Source organism: Perca flavescens, chromosome 11, assembly GCF_004354835.1.
Source record: "Perca flavescens isolate YP-PL-M2 chromosome 11, PFLA_1.0, whole genome shotgun sequence".
NCBI lineage: Eukaryota > Metazoa > Chordata > Actinopteri > Perciformes > Percidae > Perca > Perca flavescens.
This window is the reverse complement of record NC_041341.1, coordinates 21,735,837-21,758,807: the sequence shown is the minus strand read 5'-3', so window position 1 is coordinate 21,758,807 and position 22,971 is coordinate 21,735,837. Positions and strand designations below refer to the sequence as shown.

The 22,971-nt window shown below is 38.6% G+C and overlaps 1 protein-coding gene across 2 annotated transcripts; it reads right to left on the bottom strand.

Annotated features, from left to right (window-relative positions):
* Nucleotides 1-2,799: 2,799 nt before the first annotated feature.
* Nucleotides 2,800-21,685, bottom strand: rbms1b (RNA binding motif, single stranded interacting protein 1b). Of its 2 annotated transcripts, XM_028591429.1 has the most exons (13): nt 21,385-21,685; nt 17,072-17,235; nt 13,304-13,362; nt 12,044-12,135; nt 9,350-9,507; nt 8,173-8,252; nt 7,363-7,478; nt 6,935-6,984; nt 6,748-6,835; nt 6,574-6,624; nt 5,808-5,918; nt 5,496-5,576; nt 2,800-5,406 (listed from the first exon to the last, which is right to left on the bottom strand). In XM_028591429.1, exons 1-13 carry the CDS (start codon nt 21,433-21,435, stop codon nt 5,335-5,337), a joined length of 1,173 nt encoding a protein of 390 aa, XP_028447230.1. In that variant the 5' UTR covers nt 21,436-21,685; the 3' UTR covers nt 2,800-5,334. The 2 variants fall into 2 exon arrangements, with proteins under 2 accessions (XP_028447230.1, XP_028447231.1); XM_028591430.1 differs by lacking the exon at nt 5,496-5,576.
* Between the last annotated feature and the right edge of the window lie 1,286 nt (nt 21,686-22,971).

Here is a 22,971-nt window from a genome sequence, read left to right as displayed (position 1 = left end):
AAATACAGTGGAAACCCGCCAGTCTGCACTAATTTCTTCTACATTGGTTTAGAAAAAGTTCATGTTGATAATTGTCGTTACTGCTTTTTCATATCTGTCATTACAAACCAATACCATTTGAACAATATTAACTGCGACTTCGTTAGAAAACTCGAGCACGTAGACAATTTATGCAAATGTAGGCTAATGTTGGAATATCTTCCTTGGTTGCTATGATAATATAATCAAACAGACTACAGTCCTTCAGGCTCTGATTATTTTATACACAGCTGGCCTCTAGATGGCGCTGTACACACAGTGCTCATCACACTGACGTTTCTAGATTTGCATTGTTTTTTTTAAATCTTTTTATACTGTAGCATATAACGTTACAATACAAGCGATTTGCAACACACTCAAATGTTCTCTGACTTCAATGGTTATCATTGACTATGTTTCTGATGGTGCGGTCAAATATTTTTGCTGATATTATGCTGATATTGTTTACTAGATTCCATCTTCTAGAAATGTGGTTTACAGTAGCTTTATTTTGAAATTGAGAGCCTCTTAATTTGCTGTCTTTAAATGCCGGAAGAACATTTAATCAGCGCATTCATTTTTAAATGCAAGCCATGGAAAAGCACAGCAGCACAAAATATCAGACCTAATGACCTCAACGCCTCAAGAACTAGAGGAGAGTGATTAGGCAAGGTGTGATTTCTGTTTGTTTGTTTTCCTCGAGACCGCAGAGGGTGGGGGAGGGTTCTTGTTCTTGTTCAGTTTGTGGTTCTCTGTTCTGTATGTCTGCATATTAAAAAACAAAAACAATAAAAAATTGATCTAAAAAAAAATGCAAGCCACGTCAGTGCTTTTATTAAGAGTATTTTCAGCTTTGCCTTTCTGTTCCCTCAGTGAGGCTGTTTCAAGGCTTCCATGACATTTACTATATAATTAACCATCACACATTCAATCCATAACCCATCTTTCCATCTTCTCAAATATGAGGATTTACTGCTTCTCTCTGCTTCATAGTAAACTGAATATCTTTGGGTTTTGGAATCTTGGTTGAAGACATTAGAAGCAGAAAAAAAAGAAAGAAGAAAGAAAAAAAAATCTATATTTCCCTGGTAATTGTCTGTTGTTGCCATACAAATTCTGTATTACTACAAAATTGCATCATTTTGCATTTTATAAATGTTTCTATTATTCTGGACAAATGGCATCAAAAGAATCAGAGTTGAATCAACAACGTTTCACAATGGTCTACACAAAAACTGAAGACTGTAACATTTACAATGGTTAGGGGTGGTGCAGTTGATTGCAATATATTGTATTGTTGTGTCCACCCCATGTATCTACTCTGTCATTATTAATCTAGTCAAGCATCAGTCAGGTCCAATAAAGTGTGTTACAATAAGACAACAATGCTATGTGAATAATCACAGTCAATATGGTTTGTTAGGACAGTGGATAGGAAAAAGCTGTTCCCTCTCCATAAGTTGATGATTAAAAATTGTAGAGATGTAGGGTGCTTCCTACCTGAGCAGGTGAGGAGGGAGGGAACAGCAGAGTGCCTCAGGGGCAGGGAGGTTGTTTAGGGGGGAGAGAGGGTTTTGAGTCCATTGCTTGAAGGAGCAGGTGGCACAAAAACAGACAGCTGGAGCGTGAGTTTTTGCTCTTCGTCTGGAGCTAGTGGCTTCCCGTAGGGTGGCACAACACCCTGCAGGGTACCGTGGGGACCCATCTGCCATGGCAAGGCCTGCTCACAGACGCCCCCATCCACCCATCCACCCACCCACCCTACGCCATACCTCCTGATACCCATAACTCAGCCAGTCCAGGCCACGCATGTTGTCAACAATACCATGCGACAGTGTTTATATAATCCTTGTTCTCACCCTATGGAAAAGCATAGTAATTCATAAATACTGGTAGACCATCTCAACAGAGCTATTACAACTACATGAACATGCTCAGAGGGGTACATTTCCTTTAGTATACTGAGACAAGGCTGAGCTTAAGCTCGGTTATTATAATTGATGGCATAGAGAACTGCAACTGTCTGATAGTTATTACCACACATATAGGATAGGTATATGGTGTATACATCTGTCATAGATTTAATTATTTTGTGATGACACCACATTTTCGAGAGAAACATCACCTTTGATACATTGTAACTTTTTAGTCCATGGCAGAATATTTCTTGCCAGCTTTAAGAGATAGTTACGTCTCATTAATTCACTGAGTGAATATTTGAAATATTGGTGAATGTATGTGTAAGGTAAGAGATGGTCACTGTCACAATAATAGAGTCTGCTATGTGGGAGAAAAATGACAGCAAAGTGACCTCTGTCAGCTGCTGCGTTGACAGGGGAACTAAGCAGATGTTTCTTTTCTTCTTCCATTTTTGTGTTTTAAAACTGGTAAATGGAAAACCCTATCAAGCAAGACATTATTTTAAAACGGTCTGAAGAAAGGTAATTCAGTAACATGCATATTTTCCAACTTCTGATAAGACCAGATTCCTTATAAAACATAAATCAAAATGTGAGAGACAAAGTGAGAGACAGTGCTTGGATGTCAGCCCTCCGAAGCTGCAGCCAATCTCCAGTAACAACTATCATCAGATTGAAATGTATTGTTCAACTATTAAAAAAAACCATTTTACAGTACACTAATTATGTATTTACATAATTTCATCATCAATCCAAGGTTGGCAACCAACCTTTTCTCAATCAATGTAAAAACAGGTGTACTCTGGGTTCAGGATGCAGAACAGTAGCTCCTCCGGACAACAAAGACTAGACTTACAATGGATTAAAAGTTGAAAGTTTTTATTCAAAATGTCAAAGAATTGGAAAGAATAAACCTTAGGCAACATTCTACTGAGAAAACAAGTCTTTGGCTTTAACAAACACTAGAAAAACAAAATTAAAGAGGAGTGATTCCTTAAACTGTACATACAAGTTACCACTGGCAATTATGTGGTACAAGTAAAAAGAAAAACCAATAAACTTTCATATAGCTCCATGAAAATCTCTTATTTCCTCAAGCTGTCTGTACAACAATCTTCATAAATTAGAACTTTTTTCATATAACTTAATGACTGTTCAAAATGATGGTTACTTATATGAGCAATTCTTCTTATGTGCACCTCTGCAACTCTTGACCCAGATACTATGGCACATGGTTCAGACACCACTAGCAGCATTAACCTCACAAGACAGTATTACTTCTCAGTCTCAGGCATTACACAGAAATCTCAAGTATAATCACAGCGGCCCTTTACATTTGTTGCACACTCGAGCTAACTACAGAGGAAATGCTGCTGTGAATACATCTAGACCCTTGACAAAGCAACAAGCATGTTTGTTTAAAGGAGCACAGATCCATTGAACACCACAACGCTTTGTTGTCATTATTGGTCTTTAACATTTTAAATCAGCTTCTGAAACAGGATTCAAAATTAACTTTGTCGTCCATCAGCCAAATGGCTACTGAATGTTCAAATTTGACCAGCTACTCAATAGATTACCAATGGTTTATTTTTGGCTGGTGAGCGGAACAAATTTACCAGCCACTTGCATATTTTACCAGCATTTGGCTGGTGGATATTGCTTATTTTGAACCCTGCTCTGGAATCTATTGCCATAAAAGCAGCAGCTCTTTTAAAACGGAAACTGAATGTATGAACATGAGTAGAAACATGTTGTTGCCCACCCTAATGATTACAACAATACATCATAAAAAAATTGGTTTGAAGAAAATCCCAAAGTATTCAAAACAACCTATAAGGAAACAGCTGTATGTGGCCAGCTCCTGAGCGTGGCGTTTGGTCTGGAAGGGCGGGCTGGACCTGCTAACCCGACCTAGTACAGAGGAGAAAGAAAACTCTGAGGTAGATAACTGGTCTGACTGACCACCAGGTCGAATCACAGGCTCATTGGAGGATACCATAATCAAAAAGCCTGCTGTAATCCACTGATAAAAAAATTATCTGACTTTTCATAGCACTGTCCTTTCATAGTTTAATTTATTTTACTATAATGTTACAATTTCCATTATTCTGCAAGTATGAAATTAATGTGTGGCACTTGTTGGATCCAGGCCTTCCTTCATGCTTGTGCGTGTCCGTACTGTACAATTACCTAATAAAACTGAATGTAATTGTACAAAAAAGGCACACTGTCCAAACTGCAATCTAGTTCGCAGAGTCACTTGTGTCCTGGTTAAAGAGACCGACAAATTCCTCAGTGTACTAGCTCACAATCTTTGGTGAAGTAAACTACAATTGAAAGTGCCTAGTTTGTTTCCTATTAAAGAGCGAGGTTCAATAACATACACACATCTAATATTACCACCCCCAACTCGCTGAACTATTGCCCTAAGTTCTATTACAAGGCTTTGATGAGTTGTTTTTTTGCACAATCATAAGTCTGTTTTCCTCTTAGTTTTTTTCAAATAAAAGTGAAAAAGACACACCCCATCAAAATAACAATTAACATCACCCAAAAAAGACAAAAAAACACGTCCGACAAACAAAATACACCCTGTCAAGTTCAATTTCGGCTATTCTACAATAATCAACAAGGCAAGATTCAAAATGTAACACATTCCAACATCCAGAAACATGTAAGGTATTCTTACTAATAAATATTACATCCGATAAAATGATCAGATGTGGAGACATTTGATTTCAAATCTAAACTTTTCTAGCAGTTTTGGGAGGGGGGAAAAGCAACAACACATTGATTTCCTTAAAAAAAAAAAAAAAAAAAAAAAAAAAAAAGTCCTACATAGGCAAGGCAAGGCAATAGCTCATAACATTTTTTTTGCTTATTGCTGCTCTCTGTGGTGTTTTTTGTACAACTACTGTATCAAAACTATGAAGGCAAATTTTAAATCAGACAGCAAGATCAATCTAAATTACTAAGAGAAATCACTTTACAAGAAAACAACACGTAACACTTCACCATAGCAACACTCACACAGCAAGCACAAAAACATTATTTTCAAAATGTCTGACTGAAAAAAAGTCTTCAGAAGAAAAAGAAATCTGGAAATATTAACAAAAGACATATTTACTATCATGCACTTTAACAATTAGTCTTCCTTGTATCCTGCGGGAATTCTTGGTAAAAAATAAACATTTTCTAGTATGAAAATAAAACTTTTTAAAACTTTTTTTTTATATATATATATATATATTTCAAATCATTTGATGACAATGATACCAAAAATAGTCTCACTTAAACATTTGCAGAACCTGTGCAAAACAGTGAAAAGATCCTTAGCATCCGTTGCATTTGTAGACATGATTGTTTTAGCGGTTGTCCAAATGTTACCTCAGCACTACTTGGTTTGTTGGTAGGAATATGGGGAATGATTGCTGGATGAGTCCACTTGTGACTGTGCACCATTTTCCTGTAAGAGTCAAATAACAATAAGCTGTTGTTTAAAAATGACGATGATGCTTCATACGCATCAAGCTGCAATGATGTTAATGCACGTACCTCTACAGGAACATTTGATGTCTGCATGTGGGCATACTGTGGGATATATGCTCTTTGCATAGATGCGTTTGCGGCCATAAACTACACAATGAAGGAAGAAAAAAAAAAAAAAAAAAAAAATATATATATATATATATATATATATATATATATATATATATATATATATATATATATATATATATATATATATATATATAGAGCATGTTCATCTATACATTTTACAGTTTAATGAAGCACTTTTAAACACCTCATTCTAAAAATAAGTATAATGTGTGAACTCAAGGTTGATCCCAAGCAGAGTTCTCTTACCGTTCCTGCATTGCCCATAGAGAGGTGACTCATCTGCTGTGCAAGAGGGGCCATCATGGAAGTAGGCTGTAGTGACATAGATGGGTCCATAGAGGGCGATATCACAGTACCCTGGAAGAAAAGTGTTAGCAGATGAGAGGAATGTCTGCAGCTTGTGCATGCACGAAGTCACTGAGAAAATATTCTTCTTTAAACATGAAATACTTCTCAAAAACACACAGTAAACATGATAGAATGTCATGAAAATGATACCGAATATCTAGGATGTAAATAACAATGAGCATAATCAGTTTTGCAGGATTGGATTTCAGCCAAAGAGAAACTGAGTAATCTTTGACTTCACATCTAATACACACACCAGAAGGTGAATAGTCACAAGTTGAGCAAGTTGTCTATAAGCATCTTGGCTGGCCTGATGCATCTAGCAGTGTTTTCTCATCTATGCTGGCTCATTTTCAAAGCAAGAAAGGACTCTTCATTCTCAATCATTCACCCATCTGTTATAAAATATTCGGTATCTGTCAACAAATACACAGCTTCACATAGCCTCGTTTTTACATTCCTATACTAACACTTTAGTACTGCAAATCCTCAAGGATCAGTGTCACCTTATGTGCAACTACTACTCTCACATATTGTGTCTGTCTGTTTACAGAACATTTTTTAAATTATGTTATAACCAATAGAGGGAAATGTTTTAAAGAAATAGTAAAAAAGGGAAAGAGGGTTGTGATGAAGAAAAGTGATGATGAGATTTTGTTCTTACTGGGTGCTGCATAATGTAGGGTTGATGAGTCATCCAGGATGGGTTCTGCACCTGGAACATCACACAAACACACTGTAAACACACTTGCATTAAAACTGATAAATGAAATGGTGTGCCTTTGTTGTATTACAGTATCAAAGCTGCATAATCATAATTGAAGAGAAGGGTTCAAACCTGGTATGTTGAAACTGGAGACATGTAAGGAGACATGGACGTTTGAGCAATCATCTGGTTTGAAATACTGTATGCCTGTGGGAAAAATCTGTGGACACAGAATAAAGTGTAATTTAGCAGAATAAAAAAGTACAATGAAATACATACTGACCATGACAGTGCAGTCTTATCCGTTGATGTGGCTTACCCATTTTGCATAGCAGCTGCACTGGGGTCATATGTGAGTGTCATTCCGGCCTGGGAACAAAAGAAGGTACAGGTTTGGCAACTAAACTGAAGCATGCAACACCAATACTTAACCAAAACAACGTCATGATACAACAGTCTATTGTGTATCTATTATGCTCAAACCTGAAAGAGGGCAGCCTTGACTGCAAAATACTATATAATTAACAGCATGGAAAATAACCAGGACTACAACTCAATAAAAATCAGGTGTGGTAGATACGATACATGGGATTTATTCCTTTAAATTATTCTTCAGCGAAACTAAACAACAATAAAGTCACTCTAAAAGGTCGTAATATTTGTTACACTCTCTGTTGTTTACTTTAGGTGTACCTGAAATGTGTCCTTTATTATTCATATCATGGCTTGGTTCCCTTCACCACTTACCAGTCTGGAGTCAATGTCCCTTCCCCAACCGCGACCATTCAGGGCAAATTTATTCTGACTTTGTCGCTTTTTCTGTCCACCATCAGCAAACTTGCACAGCAAAGGTTCAGATGGTGCTAAAGAGAGAGAAGTAGCGAGAGAATAAACTCTGTCTCACACACACACACACACACACACACACACACACACACACACACACACACACACACACACACACACACACACACACACACACACACACACACACACACACACACACACACACACACACACACACACACACACACACACACACACACACACACACACACACACACACACGACTGTGCTTGCTTGCTATACAGAGTCATTAACTCCCTGAAGCCTGGGAGTGCACATTTACTAGCCAGCCTGGGAATGCAGACATCTAATCTGGCAGCTGTGGAGCTGTGATCCCCTCCCCTTCCTAAAGGAGGCAAGGCCAGCAGAGACTATTTCAGTCTAATAATCCAATTAAAAAGCTTAGAGAGGGAGTGGAGGCCAAACAGAGCAGCTCCCTCTCTCTCGCTTTCTTTGTCTGTGCTCTGCCACTCAGACCTGAGTGTATATGAGCAGCAGACTCACTGACTCCTGTTGGAGGCATGAATCAATTGGCTGACCACTTCATCCTGCCTATAAAATGCCGGCCATTAACACTGTACACATTATAGTCATTACGACAAATCCTGTTATTTTCTTTAACATATTATTTTCATGGGATGGCAGATAAACTACATTACATTTCTGCAGTGCGTAACCGTGAATATAAGATAATTATACTGCATGTCTTACCTGGAACACCTGCAGGTGTCTTAATAAACTTTCCATTGAAGTGAGAAATGACTGCATCACATTTTTCAGTTGACTCCATCCTAAAGTCATAAAAGACAGACAGAGCAGAGCTACATCAGTAAGAACTGCAGTAAAAAGGGCGAGAAGGTGCTTTCCAAGAACTGTTTTCTTTCTGGGTGGGTGGTTCAAGATAAAAGATTGCAAGCCCAACGTGTACATATGTTATCAACTTGCCATACATACCTATACACAAACAATCCTATGATGCATTATGACATTTGTGTTTTGTCAATAATGAGCCTGACCTCATCCGTCAGGTATTTTAGTTAAATGTCAGGTTGTGCAGGTTATGGTGGAAGCCAGCAGTCATTGTGAAACTATTTCATAAAAGGAGTTTCCATTTGTCCATACATGCGCTGTTCTCTCTGCCTTGTTCTCGACACCATAGCTATGCGTTTTTAGGTATTACTTTTGGAAATTAAACACATTCAGCATTTAACTGCATGGGTTTTTTTATGATGAGAAATCAGCAAAACCCAATGTTTAAAAAAAAAAAAAATCTTTTTACAAATTGAAAGCTGTTAAATGTAATATTTTTAAACATCACTTCATCATTGGTAGCTGGTATTACTGATAGCCTGATTATTTTATTTTTTAAAGATAATTTTTTGAGCTTTTCTGCCTTTAATTGATAAGACAGCTAGGTGAGAAAGGGGAGGAAGACATGCAGGAAATCATCACAGGTTGGATTCGAACCTGGACCTCTGCATCGAGGCATAAACCTCTCAGTATACGTGTGCCTGCTCAACCCACTGAGCCAACCCGGCCGCCTGATAGCCTGGATTTTAATCCGTTGGTATGGTTAGCACTATTGTTGCTCAAATGTAAAAGCCACATTTCCCACAGACTGTGATGCCTAATGTTGTAAAGGGGGTATTGCCACCTGTCTCCCTTCCCCCGTCCATGACATCACTTCTATTTTACTGGTCGCACAGTGGTCTTTACTGCTGTGAAGGGGTCTCTTTATTTAGTTTAATCATACCAATGTGAAATATTAGTTTAAAGTTATAGTTTAAATGTATTGATGTTAAAATGCTATATGTGGCATCAGTAAAAAATGGTTTAATATTTTTTCAGGACCGTGAGTCATTTTTAATAAATTACACAAGGATCTGACCTTGCAAAGCCCACTCCTCTGCTGCCTCCACTGGAGTCCCTTAAGATGCGTGTGGAGATGACCTGGCCAAAGTGCTTTAACATGTTCTCCAGTTCCTGCTCATCCATTGACATAGGCAAATTGGAGATGTACAAGTTTGTTGGGTCTTGTTCCTGTTGCTGTATATTGAAAAAGAAAAGAGTAAGAGGAAGCCAGAGGCAATGTAATTACACTAAGGGAAATGCTTGAGAAACACCTGGAAAACACAAAAACATTCCTTTGTAGTATCTCACCCACACTGGCTTTAGTAACAAGGAGGAAGAGAGGACTGAAGGAGAAGTTTCCTTTTCCATAGAACGTATCCCCGGAAACGGCTAAACATTTATAATAGACTTCTAATAGGGTTCAGTTATCTCTGCTTCTTCCCGTCTGTCTCTGTTGGGGTTTTTATTTTGGTAGTAAAGGGTCACTATGAGCCGTAATAAATAGAGATTTGCATGCAGCCCACGGTGGCTTGAGGCTCACATCAGCTGATTTCTTGCTGTATTTTAATAGCATCAGCAGAAACATAAGACACGGCTACGAGTCCCTGGGGATCGGCCTCCCACCATTAATATTCATCAACGTTGTGCTGTTCAGAGTCTGCTACAGGGACAGGTCGGATTACTAAAAGTAATTTAGCAGAAAAATCTACATTTTGACAAAATGTTAAACAAACATTCAACAAAACCCAGGGAAGGAGTTCAGTTGGCCTTAAACACAGATGGGATGAGAGATGAGAGGATGGAGTGAGGGGTGCAGGGATGTATTTCAGCACCACAGCGCTATGCAGCTTTTATAAGTCAAAAGAGAGCAGAAGACCTTCAGTGATACCCGCTTTTCACACATGGATGAACACACGTGTATAAAAAAGGCTGCTTTTCTGCTTTACCTTTTAGGCCTTTTTCGGTGGCAGAGCCAAGTGTCCCTTAATTGACCCCACAGTTAAGCATTTGATACATTGTTACGTAATAACAGGAAGCTTATTTTCTGTTGTTATACGTACATTACTTGTTAATTACTTGACACACGTTACATTTTGACCTGGTCTTTATTGTCACGTAGTTTATGCTATTTATTTCTGTTACTTTACTTACCATACTCCTCTGTACTTATATCTGTTGTTAATTGAATGGCTGCACCAACTTAATTTTCTTGCTGGGGATCATTTAGGCAACTCAGCAGCTTCACTGAAGCAGTTGGGACTTCAAATGTCTTCCTCAAGGGTGCTAACAATTGTGGAAATGAGGGACAGGCAAGTGCTGCTTTTTCACTTCCTCTGCCCACAATTAGACTGCTGATCCAGGGATTGGACTGCAACTTTCCGGTCACAAGAAACAATATAAAACAATGCTGTTCCTCTATTAAAGTCTTTCACACAGCTCCATAAAACTATTCAAAAGAATTCCATGACATACAATGTTGCCTATATTAATAACTTCTAATGCAAACGTGCATTAGGTGAATCCCTTATATGCATACAGAGAAAGGGAAGCACATAATCACATGTCACAAGGACTCATTGAAATAACATAATAACACATCGTAAAAAGAGAGAAACTCTTATCTGGCCACTTTCCACCACCTGCCTTAAAATAATAATGAGAGAAAGCCCATTGAGGGTGCCTGGGCAGAGTAAAAAAATAAATAAAAAAAAGGAAAGTCCATTAAGCCCAAACAAGCTTCAGCAATAGTGAGAATAAAGCTGGAGTGAAAGACTCACACTTTATAATGCCATTTACCTTCCACAATACAAAGATTATACTTCAGCATGCCCCTCTGAGCTGCTCTATTTTAATTAAAAAAGTAAAATGGGTGCACAGAGGCATGTCAAGAAGCTCTACAGATCCCCAGACAGGGAAATGAGGCCAAGGGTTCTTGCTCAGTGCTGTATGGGAACTAATTTCCCCTGACTGGTTTCTGTTACCATAACAACGCACAATTATTAACTTCCTTTTTCGGATGTCAGAGGGTATAGGTGCCTAAAGTAATACAGTCCTACTTTAAAGCCTGTCATCTGAAAATCTCTGAATAAATAAAGCTGGAACTGTAGTGTATTAATGGCACTGTCTGTCCACACAACATGGTCAGTATTAAAGCAAAAGTTTGAACTATTTCTTTTACATGGCAATTGACTATAACTCCAACTTGTCAAATAAAGAAGAGAAATTTGTTTATTATTAATAGTTCTGCAATTTTGTCCAATGTTTTGTTTTTTAAAACATATTTGCTACATGAAGCCTCATTTGCTGCATGTTAATTTTTTAGAGGTTCAAGTAAAATTATCTTTCAGGAAGATACTAAATGTATGTGTAATGGTGCTTTGGAGGAGACAGAAAGACTAGTCTCGGCTCCGGTGGATAATTCCTCTGTTCCTGAAAAGGAGTGCCGTAATATAGTGTAATGTAGTGCTAAATTGTGCAAATGCCTAAAATCAAATAAAGTTCCAAACACACACGTATGCACAAATATTCACTGTTTGCAGCACATGCTTCCTTTAGGATTCAACAAAAAGGGTTGGTAAGGATATACCCTGCAGTCAAGGATTCCAATCCTGCTATTTAATTACACAAAGATTAGGTTTAGGTTGCCTCGCCAGCTGGATGGAGGAGAAACAGTGTTACTGGGTGACTTGTATGGGCGTGATATCAGGATTAGACTGTAATGAATTCTCACCTTTGCCATCTGAGCTTGGACACCGGTGGTCTTCAGGGCAGCCACAGCTTTCTGAGCTGCAGCGGGGCTGTCAAAGTCCACAAAGCCATATCCTGAGAAGACACGCAGCACAATTAGGACAATATTCTATAGCCAGCACAAAACAATGGCTGAGCCGCCGTGTTGCATGGTCTGACCTATGCCTCTCTGTGGTGGATGGTGATGGGGTGTGCGTTCATCAGTGGGAAAAACACATTACTATACAGCTTTACATACAGTTTTACTATGTGAATGTACAGTATGTATGTATATACTTCCGCATTATATAGTAACTGTGTACAGCTTTTGTTTGTGCGTGTGTATGTGTGTGTGTGTGTGTGTGTGTGTGTGTGTGGAGGTAGAAAATGCTGAGGATGCAGATACGAGTGTGATGTTCATGGCTCAGGTCAGCTCTTTGTCCTAGGGGGTACAAACAGGGTGAACCTATAGTCCTTTACCTCTACTGCATCTGCTATATTTAACCTATTCAAGCTAAATTATGGTAAATATTGCAGGGCCCTTTTAGATTAAAAAAAAAAAAAAAAAAAAAAAAAAAAAGGGTCACATTGGTACTAAACATTTAATGTGAATTATTGTCTTGGTTTGACTATAAATTCTTGATAATTCTGACATTAGAAAAAAAATACAATTTTGGTTGCACAAAATTATTGCTCAAGCCGTCTCTGGCTTTTATTTAAAATTCAGTCAGAGCTTTACAAGGTCTATTACAGTGTCCCCTTTCACTAAGAACCATCGATTTACTGGCATCTGTATAATCCAGTGGAGAGTGACAAAGAGTTCTCTTAAACCCATCAGCACTAGAGAGAATCAGTAAGTCCCTCTTTAGTCAGATGGGTAGTCTACTAGAAATGGAACAAGACCAACACTGTCGCTCAGCAGAAAGAGGAGTCGTCGGACACTTCTTCCCAGGAAGCACCGGCAGCAGTGACACACCAACAGACATGGGCTGAGGCTTAAAATAACACAAGCTGGGAGGCAGCTTTGAGCAGCCTGGCTGTCTGTTTCCTGACTTGCCGGGATCATCTGACACAACTGCATAGCTGTTGAATGATTTGATAGGATTCCCACAATGGATGGTCTACGAATTTTTGAGGACGTGATGATCTCTCTTGAGGTGTTGAAAATCGTCCAGGGCACTTCATGAGATTCCTTGATACGTGCTTAATTAAAGAAGAGATAAAAGAGGGCGGTGTTGTTACGAGGAAAAACAACTTCACACACCTTTGCATTTGTTTGTAGTCTTGTCCAGGATGGCCTTTGTTGACACAATTTTGCCATACCTAGGGGAGGAGCAGAAAAGGGAGGCATTGTTAGCTGGATTATGTACCAGACAGAGCCAGTTATAAAACACACAGGGAGGGTTGAGCAACAATCTATGACATCACCGTAAAAATATGAGAAGCAGGAAGTGGTTTCCATGTGGTGGTGAAAATCCCCACCATATGAGTGCGAAGCCAAACAGTCCCTTTTAAACTAAACCACTGTATCAAACTTTATACAGAGTCACCAAAGTCTCTCTTAGGAGAAGTTGGGCCACTTGGAATCAAAGAGGGAGTCATCCATATGTAAAGTTCTGACATATAATTCATGTTTTCATTGTATATTTAGGAACACTGGTGAACTGTTTACACCTTCCATCTTACAGATGCTAGTATATCTGCAAAACCACTGCTTTACAAAACACAGAGATGACGACATTAAAAAGTCTGGTCTGGCTCAGGTCGTTGTGTAATAGGTAAAACCCCCGTTTTTTTAATTAGAGTCTCAATAGGTAATTTGACTTTTTTGGTGCAGATTTTAAAACAGTTGTTTATGTATGTAAACAACAGTTAGATGTAATAGTAGACATTACACTGCTGTTATATATGTTTATATATATGTTTTACTGCCTCATCAAACTAACAGAGGTCCAGAAACAATTTTTGGAAAAATTTAAATTGGGATAACAATTCTTTTTACAATAATAACAATAAATCCTGAGACAGCTGTGCCACCTCAGCAACCCTCCACATAACTGGTTGGCTTTTGGTTGGGTGCAAAGTTCTTCACCATGTAATTAAAAAAATGTTGGTTTATAAACTCAATGAGGTGGAGAAGAATGTTTTTAAAATTGGGAGTACTATAACGTACGTAAGGCAAGGCAAGGCAGCTTTATTTATATAGCACATTTCAGCAAAAGGGCAATTCAAAGTGCTTTACATAAAACATGAAAGAGCAGTTAGAACACAATTAAAAACAATTTAAAAGACAAGAATAAATTTTACAGTGCAGTATAAAAATGTAAAGAACTGAGAGATAAAATACGCGAATAAAGAGCAGTTAAAACATTTAAACATTACCCATGATTGACAAAAACTTTATAGTATACTATTTCTTTTTCGATGTGATCGTCACCACAAAGCTTAGTTCTTTTTTCGGCAAACCTTGCAAAACCCGGTACGTAGGTTTCTTTTAAAATATATTTCTTTCAATGTGTGTTTTCCACATGACCAACTACAGTGGGCCCATTCAGTCCACAGGTATCATGTTAAAAATGACCTATATAATCTACAATGACCATGATGCATAATCCACAATGACCATGATGCAAGCCACAATGTACCCCTGAAGTTAACCGGAAGGATACTTTAGCCAGAGATTAGGCTAAATGATAAAATAGGTGAAATAGCATTCATTTATAACCTGTTCTTCATCTGAACTCTAATCTCAAATCATATGTTGCGACTAGGATTGGGCATCAAGGACCGGTTCCATCTTGGATTTGTTTCAAAAATTCCAATTCCAATGGAATCGTTTTTTTATTGGAATCCAAATTTTGGTTTTGAATCCGATCATCGGTTCCAAATTTAACACGCGCAACAATGGTTTCCGTAGTGGCCACCGTACTTCCGGGTGATTGCTGTGTTGCAGCCATGGAGCACAGGCAGCGGCGTTCTAAAGTATTTGTTCTTCCACTGCCATCACAATGTACATAGAAGTGATAAAAAGCACATCCAATAGTTTAGTTCACATACGAAGTGTGAAGTAGAGGTGTGCGATATATTGTTTAGACGATAATGGACAATGGCGGTTTCGATTGTCCAGCGGCTCTCCTGTCGTGTATATTTATACAAGTACGTACAGCCACACCAAACTAATCAATACAGGACCACGATACAACACAGCCGTTACGCGAGCCTTCCAGGCGGCTCATAACATCCTGGAGGACATAGCCTGACCGAGCCCTCCAGGTTGTTGTCGGCGCTAGCACGGCGAGCTAGCTATCTACCGACAGAATGAGAAAATAACTCCGGCACGACCAGAGGCGGAGGACTGCATTTTTGTGCACAATGAATGGAGTACCAACTGCAGAATCGTTGCCCAGCACGGCTCACCTGACCTGGAGCCCTGTCGGTAATATACTGACCATTTTATTTACTACGAAAACAGCACACTGCCGTCTACATAGCCCCCGATGCTAACGTTAGCAAAAGTTTGGTTCACTGCTAACCATAGTGAACAAACTGCAGCGCAATCACCTGGATACGGGATACAGGGGACTTTTACAAGGTGTCCTTAAAGTCTGTTCCCCTCCAGCGTTCTCCCAGCATGTAGATTGTGTTACTAGAGGGAAGAACACACTAGACCATGTATACTCTAACATCAAAAAAGCACACAGAACTGCTCCTCTCCCTCACCTGGGCCAGTCAGATCACATCCAACTCCTGATCCCAGCATAAGTCCCGGTCAGAAGGACTATACAGCCAAGTAGAAGGACTATCAGAACCTAGTCTGACCCGGCCCTGTCCCAGCTCCAGGACTGCTTCCAATAAGGACATGGTTGTGTGCAATATGTTACAGAACAGAGCCCTTTATTGTTATGATTTCATCTTGCTTGTACATTTTCCCAAGAGAACCACCAAAATAGCCTCCGAACAGGGCTTCTTTTAACTTCTAGAAGGATTTCAAAAATATCGTCTGAATATCGATATCGAAAAAAAATATCGAGATATTCATTTTTGTCAATATCTCCCACCCCTAGTGTGAAGTACATTAAAACAAGTGAAAATTATTGCATTTAGGCTGCTCTTGTAAATCTAAAGGAGGATCAATCAAATTTAAAAGTAAAAAGATTACATTCTCGCCGTACTTTTTTTTCATCCATCTGAATAATAACATCAAATAAAGAAGAATTAAATACAGTGTCGCTGCTGAGGCCAATTTCAATATGTAATATATTTCTAAACACCCAAAGAATGTATTGGCAGCTTTGTGTGGCAAAGTCAGTATCGCATTGTGAAGAGGGGGCCTCAGAAAAAAAGCAAATAAAATCTCTGAGGCACCATGGTGGTCTCTCTGCTTGGCAAATATAAAGCATTCAGCACACAAAAGAGAGCTGTGGACAAGCCCTGTGCTGACAGTATCTCTCCTTTATCCACGCACATGATATATGAAACCTCTGCTGCTGTGCCCCACATGCTCATCTCACTCTGTCCTTGTGTGGTTTTCAAGATAAATTTTTATGTCATATTCAAATGAAGCCTGAAATACTACCGCTGCCGCATTTGTAAGAATCTCAAATATGCACATGAATCCATAGGTGACTCACAACACTCTCTGCATGGTCCAAAAGTACTCGATTCTTCATAGGAATAGGATTAAATCTTAAATCCTTTCTTTGAAGATATTCAAACAGACGAGCAGGACTACATTTTTCATTAAAAGTCAAATTACTAATTATATAAATAAATTACACCAAACAATAGATTATAACAAAGACAACACTATATACATTTTCTTATTTTTCAATACAATTAGTGTGTAATTGTACTTGTAAAACGGCATATTTACATCTTGCCTTTTACTTTTTCACACCTCATTTGTATTTTAACAAATGTATGTAAAAAGTGTTTGCCATTGCACATTTAAGCTAGACTCTAAAACTAAGTAGGCCAAAAAATCAATGGCCGATCGATGGCAGATAATAATGAGAGGAAGTGTGGTACTCACGGCTGACAGAGCTTGACCAGGTCATTGTCTGTGGTTGAAGGGGACAGGCCTCGGATGTAGAGGTTTGTTTTGCTGAGCTGGTCCCAACCTGTAGTGCTACTGCTGCTGCTATTGTTGCTTGGGCTGGGTGGAGCCATGGGGTGTGATGATGAGGCAACAGATGGCTGGAATAGGCAGGGAAACACAGAAAAACTAGGTTAAAATCAAGTTCAGGCTGGCTGGTAATTAAATAATAACGTTTATTGTCATGGCTCAAAGTTCTCAAGTCCAAAGATTCACCTCTGACCACAACCGGCATCCCTAATGGGTGTTGTTGGGTTTTGTCAGAAGTGTGCTTCTGATGTCACAGTGTACTGATTGACCCTGGAGTGCACTTGTACATCACTGCAGCAAGGTGCAAAACTACTGGAGGTCCGCAGAAATGAGATTTTCAGGTGGTGTTACGTTACTCTTAAAATCCACTTCGGGGCAGCAGAAACAAACGTAAACATAATATTGACATATTATCACCTTAAAAAGTTAATAAGGCTTATTTACACATCCAGCAGATACAGAATAACATTAGTATTCATTTAGAGTTGCGTTTCTGGCAACCTGATGAATTGAAGACCAATTCCTATCTTTTAGCTTGGTTTTGCTCTCCACCAACTACTGAGAGAAATGTCTAGTGATTTAGCTGCAAAATGTTATAGTGAACACTAGCTAGCTGCTAACTGTGTGTCAGCTGCAGGGCAGGTAGCATACGGTGGGTTTTGGAACTTTTTAAAGAGCTGAACAAAGCTGACTGTTGCATCAAGAAATGGCATGGATGTGGTGAGAGTGAACCAAAACTGTAAAGTTGCATACTGTAAAACCAAAACAGTAGGGCTGCCACCCATTTCTTTAGTCATTTTTTATGCTTATTCATGCTTAATTACTTATTTCCAAGAAACTTCTGAGCACATTTATGGTAAACACAAGATTTAAAGTGGGGCTTTTGCAGGATTAATTGTGGAGAAACTCAGTTTTACAGATGGTTAATTAACTACATTTATATTGGGCTTTTCTAGTCTTAACCACCTCTCAAAGTGCACAGCTCTGTCAATTAAATTAACTAATCAATTAGTCGACAAAATCGTATAAGTGTTAGTCAACTAAGAATTTCTTTAGTCAAGGACAGCCCTACAAAACAGTTAGATGCTGAAACGCTATGTTGAGCTGAGGGGAACTGCCCAGTTGGGTAATAGGCTAATCGTCTGTGCGTACGTCACTACAAGTGACCCCTTTTACATGCACATCGTCATTAGGTCCTTTGTTAATTTAACAAAATTGATTACAGCAGCTTTAAGTAAGCCTAACCCTTTTCCATGTCAGGACAAAACAACTTTTCTGAAGAAAAAAAAAAAAAAAAAAAAAAAGAGTAAGACACAAAGAGATACAATGATTAGATGTCTCTGTGTGTGATTTTCACATTGACCGAGAAAGGCCTGCTGTGTGCCCTCACCAAGTGACTCGCTCTCATATTAAAAGGGAAAAAAAGATGAACAGTCACTCCATCATTAGTATCATGTGGGTTTCTGTCAGAGCAGTGATCCATATCTGCAGAACACTCTCCATAACACCTTCACAGTCAGCACAATCAGGCTCCATAGGGGCTTGTAGCTCTGACATTAGTGTCAGACTGATGTCACACTGCCTCAGGTGTCAAATAAGCTCCTTCCTAAGTCCTTCCGAGGGCAAGGGGAAAACAAAATGAAAATCCTTCAGTGATTGGGCAACCCTGTTCTTTACAAGACACAGATCAGTCATAGTCGGAGAGAGCTTTCCCCTTAAGTCTTTCTCTTTACTATCCAACACTGATTATCCCCCAAAACCCCTCTCTGAGGAATCACAAGCTGACAGGAAGCTGATGGAATCCCAGGCATAAAGTGGTGACACGATTGAGCAACCCGAGTCTAAATTATCTTCTCTTGTGACCTACTGGTCAACAGCATCAAATGCCTTCATGGTGAAACAAGTTTGACTCACTGTTTACCAACTGATTGGTGGCACAGGTCCTTATTTCTTCCACCATAAGAAACAGTTATCTGTTCTCTTAAGCATTAGTCTTTATCCATGACGTTTCACTTCCGGGATTGCTCCGATGCCGCCGGATGATGTTTTTTTCGGACGATGTCCGTTTCCTTCCGCTTTCTTTGTGTTGGAATTTTAAAGCTATAGTGAGTAGATTCTGCCACTTCCCATGAGGAATTCTAAGCAACGACAACAAAACTGTCTGCGCGTCCACATGATACAAGCCTTCAGTGACCGTGCACCACCTCCAAAGCTTTAAACTTCGGTCGATTTATGAGTACTATGGTTAACTGCTCCTCAGATCTCTGCGGGGTAAATCCAGACAGCTAGCTAGACTATCTGTTCAATCTGAGTTTTCTGTTGCACGACTAAAACAGACTAAAACAACTTTTGAACGTACACATGTTCCACCAAAACAAGTTCCTTCCCGAGGCTATTTTGCAGAGGCACCATGGCTCCGTGCGGAGCTTAGCGCCGCCCCAGACGATTGTGATTGGTTTAAAGACATGCCAATAAACCAGAGCACGTTTTTCTCCCATCACGGAATGCTATGTGGACTAGCCAGACCCTCCTCCGCAGCGCTGTGGAGGAAGGTCTGGCAATGCGAGACTACTTAAGCATGGTATGTGTCACAAAGGTAAAATAATGAACATGCTTTCAGTGTATGGGGCAAACAAAGTTGTTTCACAAACTAAAAGGTAATGGATGAGGACAACAGCAATAATGTTGCTACATGAATAGGTGACAGAAGAGTAGTCATGAAATATTTAGCAATTCTTGTAAAACAAAATAAAAACCTTATCAACAGACAAACAAAATAATAAACAAACTATTAAATGTGAAAAAAATGTCAGAGTTGCTCTCATGACTAGCCCTTACTTACAAACAACCTAACCGTGGCCAAATTGATTTTCCGGATTAGAATTACTCCTTAACTTACGCTGAATAAAACTCATTTCATACCAATATAATTATGTCAGTGACTAGGGAGAATAAATAAATAAATAAATAAAAAGAGTAAAGAAAACAGTAAGAAACTTAAAATGTTTTAATTAAAATAAATACAGCTAAATGTGGGAAATGAATGGGGCTAGAGACAAAAGCTTTTAGATCTAAAAAGAAAAAAAAGCTCCATGTTGCATTTGTATTGAACTTTTACTTAAAAATAAAAAAGAGACATTCATTACATTCGAGCAATAGTTTATAACATATGAACCAACACTCAAGACAAGCCAGTCTTTAAAGAAAATGCATGCTATGAAGTCCCAAGTTGCTTTTTCACAGTCTGAGCTTCAGGTGAGTGCAGCTTCCCTTTTCTATGGGACTGGAAGAGAATTTAGTTTTCATACATGTGACTGGCTACTTAGATGCAGGACTGTGAGAGACTGTGATGGGGAGAGGGCGGCATCTTATCAGCCAGCTCCAGACCGGCAGAGGCCGTCATATCCGCACTGGAAATACACAGGGCTTCCAGTAACAGGCCTCGCCCATGGAGCTCTAGCCACAGGATAACAACATGAGCACAGCAGAGTAAATACGCTTATTCAAATCTTTTAGCTAAATGGAGTTTTAAAAATCTATATCTAACTGGGACAAAGTAAATGCATCAGTGGACAAATTGTCATCCATAGCCTACTGTATAATTCTGTACAACACAGGTAAACCTAATACCGCAACTAGGGTGTAGAATTAGGCCTACATTTAAGGTAAACTATGGTTTTCTATCACTGAATGTGAATTTGACAAAATAGAAACCAAACAATCTTCACTGGTCCAAACTAAGCACAAATATAGCCTGCTATGGAAATTGCAAACTTCGGTTTGGTGGAGTTTCTATGAAGTGGTGTTTATTGCCAGCTCATGTGTAGGCTACTTCATTAATAAGCCAAAATAGGTTGTATTACATAGGCCTATTTTGCTATGTGACAACTATTAAATTAAGCATCAACTGTCACACAGGCCTGTATCTCTCCAGCAGCGTTGGACCTGGACCACAGCCCGAGCAGCAGGTATTCTCATTATGCATACCGTGGTCTATCTGAATGTTTCATCACACGCAGGAACACAACACTGCCATTTGAAATTACAAAAACCAAAGTAAGTTTTCTTTCTGTTTGAGCGCCGACATATAGGCTATGCAACGTTAAGTTTATTTAAACTGTGAGCTGCTGACATACAACGTTAGACTTTTTCAGCGACTTCCATGAAGTCAGCTTTGTGCTTTTAATGTCTGAAGGCTGGTCAAATATTAGCGTATTTACCTGTTTGCGATACGGAGTCCTTAGTGGGTTTCCAGTATTAGCAAAAATCATCCTCAGTTCAAATAGGGAGGGTAACGTTAGTTTGTTTTCAGTTAAGCTTCAATTTTCTAGCGAAATACATTAAACTCCTTTTATAAGTAGAATATTATTTGACATGGATAGACTCCTTACTACGCTAAATGACACAAAAATAGGATGCTATACATATTAGCTGTATACATATCCTTATTGTCGTCGACTATCCGGCAACAGAAACCTCCGTAAATTGTCCCAACTTCGATTGCCCAGCCCAGTTTGTTTGACTGGCTTCATTGATTTGCAGTTAGACTGCGCAGGACAAACGCTGCCAAGGTGGGCGAAACCATTCGACCATTTGGTGTAGGGGTGATGTTTTAACAATGTTCCCAAAATACAAAACACTTTGAATCTTTTTTGCTATAATGAAGATTTAAAAGTACATTTTTGTTATATGCAAAATATGTCTCGGCATTTATGAAAATCTGAATTGGCTTTTGCTATCTAAACACATAATATAAAGACACTGTTTCCACCTTTTTGTTGTTCGTGTATTAAAAGATGCATACCAAACATTCCACCGTGCGGTTGGTCCTGGATGTGATATTTTGATAAGTTTCAGGATATTTTTGCGTTTATCTCGCAAAACCTAAGGGTAATATAATCAGAAGAAGTGCAAATAAAATAAAACATTATTAATGGCAGTGAAGGATTCTATTTAGTTCGGATGCAGCACTCTACCGATGATCAATAGAGCTACAATATAGCCTTAATAGATACGATAAATTGGTGTGGTTTTATAGACTGAATAATGATAATATAGTGACCTGAATAATGATTGCTCAGTGTTGTAGTACAAACGCATCCCTTTCCCGCAAAATTAGATTTGATTAAAAAAAAGAAGGCCCTGCAATAAAAAAAAAAAAAAAAAAAAAAACGCAGTAGGCTACTTTAGATCTGGATACACACAAGCTAGGGCTGGGTGATAGGGTCAAAATCTTATATCACGATATAGGTGATTTCATATCTCGACAACGATATATATATATATCATGATATATCATGTTTTCTAGTATTTCAATAAATAAATAGTCTAAAAGAAATAACCACATGGTTAAGCTACTCCTGTGATTTAATATTTTAAAAATGAAAAGTTCTCCATAATGCAGTGGTTTTATATATCGACATTGCGATAGAAACGATATAGAAAAATATATCCAATTGACATTTTCATATGGTTTTGACGATTATATCGTCATATCGCCCAGCCTTAATACAAGCACATGTAGGTATCACTCTTAAACCAATAAAAATAGACAATAACTTCACACAAAACAGCCATAAAACATTGTAAAACTATAGGATTTTCCTATATATATATATATATATATATATATATATATATATATATATATATATATGTATGTATCTAATTGCGACATTATATCAAGGATAAGTGAAATGGGACAAATGTTTGGTTTGCAATTGAGGTAAAGGATCAGTCCAGTGGATATTGCAAAACCTCCGAAAACAAAATGGAAACTATCTGCATGACTAGAAACCACTAGAGGA

What these genes read in the sequence shown, in the direction of transcription:
- rbms1b (XM_028591429.1), bottom strand. Translation starts at nt 21,435, where the DNA reads ATGATTTTTGCTAATACTGGAAACCCACTAAGGACTCCGTATCGCAAA. An exon ending in AGAGGAGTGGGCTTTGCAAG is followed by an intron (nt 8,253 to 9,349) that starts GTCAGATCCTTG and finishes TTATGACTTTAG; the next exon opens with GATGGAGTCAACTGAAAAAT. An exon ending in GACACCTGCAGGTGTTCCAG is followed by an intron (nt 7,479 to 8,172) that starts GTAAGACATGCA and finishes CTCTCTCTTTAG; the next exon opens with CACCATCTGAACCTTTGCTG.